Source organism: Etheostoma spectabile, chromosome 10, assembly GCF_008692095.1.
Source record: "Etheostoma spectabile isolate EspeVRDwgs_2016 chromosome 10, UIUC_Espe_1.0, whole genome shotgun sequence".
NCBI lineage: Eukaryota > Metazoa > Chordata > Actinopteri > Perciformes > Percidae > Etheostoma > Etheostoma spectabile.
This window is the reverse complement of record NC_045742.1, coordinates 23,457,190-23,463,121: the sequence shown is the minus strand read 5'-3', so window position 1 is coordinate 23,463,121 and position 5,932 is coordinate 23,457,190. Positions and strand designations below refer to the sequence as shown.

Below are 5,932 nucleotides of genomic sequence, written 5' to 3'. Positions count from 1 at the left end.
AAGACAACGGAATAACTTAAACACGTTGTCGGATCAGAGCGGCAGCTGATTTGACACATGAGACTCCAGGATCAATCTTAGCCCGGCTGTTAGCTTGCTCTGGACCAGGCTAGCCACACACAATAAGTCTCCATGGTTACTTGACTGGGTTTAACTCAACCTGGTTTTGTGCAACCAAGTCTAAGCTAAATTCATCCAGGATAACTTGAATATCCCGGCCTTATCCCTTATCCTGGTTTTCCGTTTTCCTAAATCAATGTTCTTTTTAACTACCCAATTGTAATTACCAAAAATAAGATGATTTATTCCATATAACGCTCTTTGGCAAGTACAAATTTCTACTTTAATTAATGTTGGGGCGTCTTATTCAATTTTGCAGCATTTGAAAACAAATTGAAGTGGTTTTGAAATAGTATTGAGTAAAAGTTGACATATTCCAGTCTGTGATTATCATCAACATCCATTCCTTTAATTTTAGTCTCAATAATTACTAATTTCTGCTTTTCTAACTCAAACATTAGGTTTAATTTCATATAAATGAGGTTTATTGAACATCAATTCCAAAAATAACTGTAAAACTAAAGTTAATAAGTTATTGTTAGTGTTGAAAACGTCAACACAAGTGACAAACGTCAAAAGTGTTGAAAAAAGCACAAAAACGTAAGAAAAAGTTAAAAACATTGATTGAAAAAAAGCCTCAAAAGTGGTCATTTTTAATTTTTCAACATAAGGGTTAATAAAAACAGCTGCCTGCCTCTATGGGAATTTAACATAGGGGTGTGTATTATGCCCCCTGGAGGAACATTTATTTATGATACAATATTCATTCAAAAAAAATTGGTGTCCTTAAAAGGTTGGATTAAGGCATTAAGCTCAATTTCCAAAAGATGATTTTTTTAATTCCTCTTTTTAGGCAACTTCAGCATGGGTTCCTAAACTTGTATGTATACCCGCATGCATTTCAAAATGTAGGCCGAGTATGTACTTCAAAAAAGAAAGTGAACAATATTGACACAAAAAAAATAATTTTACAGCAGAAAGCACCCTTTTAAGGACAGACAGTAGGCCTACAAGGAAATTGTAATTGCACTGCTTTGCAAATAGACAGAACCTTCATCCCACACCTGATGGTGCAGTACTTGATCCACATGGATCCACTTGCTGGCCCTGGGGCTGTTCCTCTCTCTGTCCCTGTATGTTTTCTTCCTCCTCACCCTCTTCTTCATGCTCCTCACCTTCTTCTTCATCCTCCTCACCCTCTGGAATATCCATATATATATATATATATATATATATATATATATATATATATATATATATATACACACTAGAACTTGTATTCATCTCGCCATCAGGTTAATAAATTCAGACATATTTTAAATAGGATCCTTGTCAACCATATTGCAATGAGCATATCATGCCTGACAGGAGTAGTGGGTTTTTCTGGCCCAAGTAAATCCCAAGTAAATCCCCCCCCCAGCTTTGATGTATCTAAAAGCTAACAGACTTTGTAAGTAAGATTTTCCAAGGGAAAGTTTTGCATAGCCTCGGTGCTAAGCACCCCCCGTCTTTCAATCCTAGTGACGTCCCTGGACACTTCTATATTTGGATGGCAGTTTATGTTTCCCTTTACATAAATGAATGCAGAAAAAGGTAGATATAGGTGCATAAAGATTCACCGTAAGTAAAGCTAGGACACATAGTAGGTGCTGCATAATAATAAACAACAAAATCATAATTGAAATTATTTTGGTCAATGTTGAAATCACGAGCAATCAATTATTTATTGGCTTTTGGAAAGATGCTGCATTTATTTATTAAACTTTAAAAAAAAACATGTAAAATTTCCCTTAATACCTTTCTCGTTTTAACTTTTTTCATTCAGAACACAAAACAAAATAAGAGTTTACTCGCAAAACGAAATGTGCAAAAGAAATTATTATCTCAATTACTTTATTTTAGCGACTGTAAACAAAATTCAGATAATTGCACAGACCCTAGTGGGTACTTTAATGAATGGTAATGCATCATATTTTTATTGGGATATTTTGTGGGTGAAATCTGAATCTGCAACGTAACCAGTAATATTTCTCTGTAAACGTAGTAGTACAATGTGTTCCTCTGAAGTAGAAGTACACAGTATGTCAGTAGTATAGAGTTGGGTTGCATATTAAGTGCTTTGGGAGCCTTCTGTGAATACTTTTGGGGTTTAACTCCGCAACTATTCATTCTCAAACTCAGGCTGAAGCTGCTGCCTTTATTGCTGTTTTTATTGTGTAAATTGTTGTGTGGTTTGTGTTGTGTATTCTTATGTCATGTATTTCTGCTGCATACACATTGCCTTTCTGGGACAAAGAATAAACGGAACTGAACAATGGTTCTGGACAAAGCTGGGAGCGATAAGGGAGGCCAAGCAATCAGCACGTTCCAAACAGGCATGTTTTGAACTGCCCTGTTTTGCTCACTATTGTTATTTCAGAAAAAAAGCTCTTGATCCTAAAATAAGCTGGGGATGTGGTGGCTAGACTTTAGGCTACACTGTATATTAGTCACTCTGATATTTTAGAAACTAATATGCATCAGACTAATCTAAGAGAAACTGGAGTTCTGTACTTATGGTTCATTAAGTGACATTTAAAAAGCCAGCCTTGACTTTAGTAAGGATTGCGTGACTGGTGTCTTTAACAATAAGCTGACAGAGCAAGGCGAGACGTCCCTGTCCTGCCAACGTTAGTAATGCCAAAAACTTTATTCCTGTGGTGAGTAAACGTGGTTAGGAGAAGAAGCTGTGGTTAGATTAGATTAGATTATACTTTATTCATCCCACGACGGGGAAATTTTGTCAATAACAGCAAAAAACAAAAACACACAAACATGTAAGCACACAAGAAATACAAGCAAGCAATAGACAATGATAATATGGTAGACTGAGTAAGCAAAATGGCGTCAAATAAAGGAATTTTAAAGTGCGGTTGCCATGATACAAGAAACAATATTGCAGTGTAAGTGACATTAAAATTAAATTTAATGTGTAATTAGAGTAATGAAGCAAGAGTCGGTAGCATCCTTTAAATTATATTAACCTGTGACCATAAGTATTGAAAAGTAAGTACTTGTAATACAATTATATAAATACCGATATTAAAGATAACCAGAAAGTGTGTGATGTAGATGGGAGAAAAACAGGAACAGAAACTACAACACTATCAGGTAGTGCAGGTGGCTTTACTAAAGTGCCACAGAAACAATTACATATTCTTTCGCACAGCAGCATGACAGGAAAGAGAGAACAAGGGAGTTAAGATCAGAATAGAGCACACAACGTTGTTCACTTTCACAGGAAGTGAAAGAGAAAAGCATTGGGGTTTATTTTTATTATTTTTCACAAATAAACCCAAAAATAAGGGTGGTCTGTTTAGGATTTTTTTGCCAAGAAATGTTCAATATAATCTGATTGGATATTTGACCAAGTATATAAATATGTTGAAGAAAAAAAAAAAACTACAAAAACTAATGACTGTGTCTTGGCAGTAGTAGAAGTAGTACTACAAAGATTTTGTAAAACTATTATTTACTAATAGGCTAAAACTAAAAATACCACGCAGTACAAGTCCTGTATTTGAATGTGTACTTCAAGTGAAGACTTAACTGTCTGTTCAAGGTGGAGCTTTAAACTCTAATATCATGCTGGGTAGTTTAATGAATGATAATGCATCACATTTTAAATGTGATATTTTGTGGGGAATCTGCAAAGTAGCCAGTAACATTTCTCGTACAAGGTATACAGTAAGTCAGTAGCGTGCAGTTGGGTTGCATAGTAGGTGCTTCTCTTAGTTATTTTGGGGTATAATGGTTCTGGAGAACGCTGCAGGCAGTAATAAAAGAAGCCTAGCACGTTCCAAACAGCCACATATTGAACAGGCGCTGCAGTAGTTCTTTCACAGCGTAATAAACCCGATTCCAAACAGTGAGATAATTCACTCTTTTTTTTATTGCTCTTTCATAGTTGGGTTTTATCTTGTTGTTGCACACAGGAAGAAACGGCAGCATTTTGGTGGTGAAACCAAAAGTTTATGCTGTGGATTTGTTTGATTTTTGGAGTGTTTGTGTTCACTTCAAGTGTGTTTTTTAAATTCAAATTGCTTCTTAAATGTTAAAACTGCATTTTTATTGCTATAACCACTTTTAAAAGTAATGGAAAGCCACCTGCACCCCAAAGTAGTCATAATTAAACTGGCTACGACTGTAAATGATACCGGTCTCCTCCTTTGTTACCTTAAGAACAGTGGAGAGCAAGCTGCCAGCGTCTATCTATTCAGCATGGTTGAAGAAAAAAACAGAAGGAGTCTTTGTGCCACGCCATGGGAATGTTACCTGTGTGCTGTCCAGCGTTTAGGAAGCTTCATGTTGTTCTCCTTCCCAGTGGAATCGGGGAACTCCTCTGGTATCTGAGATGAAGCCTGATAGCCCCTGGCTCTCATGGATCTTGTCCTGGCCACACAGGGAGAGTCACAAACCCTCTATTAGCCACATTACTGAACAACGTATTCATGGGACAGCCTTCTTAAACAACTGCAGTACCTTAATGTATACATTAATTTATAAAACTGAAAGGAAAGAAAAAGTAATTGCAACATGAACAACTACAGTGTTGACTCAGCATCTAGGCTGTCTACCAGGTCTTTCTGTAAGAGATTGATAACAAGATGGAGGTGGATCAGGCGAGCGACGACAGTCCAGATAATTGTTTCAGTACAAATCCTAGCTGAAATTATCAAATTCTGCTGCCCAAAAACAACAAATATCCTTGGTCACATCACAACATTTTCCATTTAAAATCAAGAGGGCCAATAGTATCATTACGCAATGCCCTTGTCCTATTTTCACTTCATTGGAGAGATATTATTTTGGTCATTTATGGAGTGCAACACTTGATTTGGCCTTGATGTGTTTAACTTAACTGTTGTTTAAGTTTGTGAAGAAAAGCATGGCCCTCAGAACCAACGATGTACAGCACTTTCACTTTTAGTTGATTATTTGAAAATGTTTTATGGGATTATCTGAACTAAAATTTCACATTATACCTTTCTAAGGGTGTTAAATGTCATGTGTAACGTGTGTTATAGCATGTACATTTGTATAGATGTTTATACATTTGTTACAGATTTTTTTGATTGGCTGCAATTTAAGTTGCATGCTGGTCTCATTTGTATTCGTAATACAGCAAAAAAAATTTGCACAAGCAAAAGAAACACTAACTCTACAACACCATGGAGTAAAAAAAACATTGCTCTGTAAGGTAGTAGGACAAAATTAAGACCTGTTGAAAAAGATTCTTTGATACTTCAGCTAATTAAAGATTTTTTAAGACCTTAAATTTAGATTTTGAAATTGAAGACTTGATAAGACCCAGCGGAAACCCTGTCACAGGGACTAGTTTTGTTAGAGCGTTCACGAACGTTAGCTTATCTGTGTCGCCAGGTCTCGCGAGTGTTTGGACCTGAGACAGAAAAAGGGCTCAAACCAAGTAATTATGTTCCTGGTGTGTCTGTCTGAAAAATGCTATTTTAGTGTCAGAATGTTCAAGAGATATATCTTGTGAAAAATGGCTCCAATATTTACTTTGGTGACTACAGGGCAAAAGAATTGCTCGCTGTGTTGCGTTCAGGACCTGCCGCTAGTCTCCTAAAAAGGAGGCGTAGCCCACGTGACACAGAGACAGGAAACTGCTTGGAGTTGGGGCGTCCTGGTGGCAAAATTACAAATCCCACTATGGCCCCGCCAAGTCCCGCCCTACAAAGCAGCTCGATTGGTTGGGGTTAGACATTTCACCTTGAGTGGTTAAAGTTAGGGTTAGGGGATTGGTCAGGGGATAGGACCTGTACATGTAAACATGGACGCCTGGCCAATGGTAGTGTGTGAATGCTATTGA

The 5,932-nt window shown here is 36.9% G+C and overlaps 1 protein-coding gene across 2 annotated transcripts in view; it reads right to left on the bottom strand.

Annotated features, from left to right (window-relative positions):
* st3gal5 (ST3 beta-galactoside alpha-2,3-sialyltransferase 5) overlaps nucleotides 1–5,932 on the bottom strand; it is a 35,106-nt gene that overhangs the window by 26,619 nt on the left and 2,555 nt on the right. For both annotated transcript variants that reach the window (XM_032528095.1, XM_032528094.1), the window contains exon 2: nucleotides 4,375–4,491. In XM_032528095.1, the coding sequence (XP_032383986.1) occupies nucleotides 4,375–4,491 (117 nt within the window). The remainder of the gene's footprint in view (nucleotides 1–4,374; nucleotides 4,492–5,932) is intronic.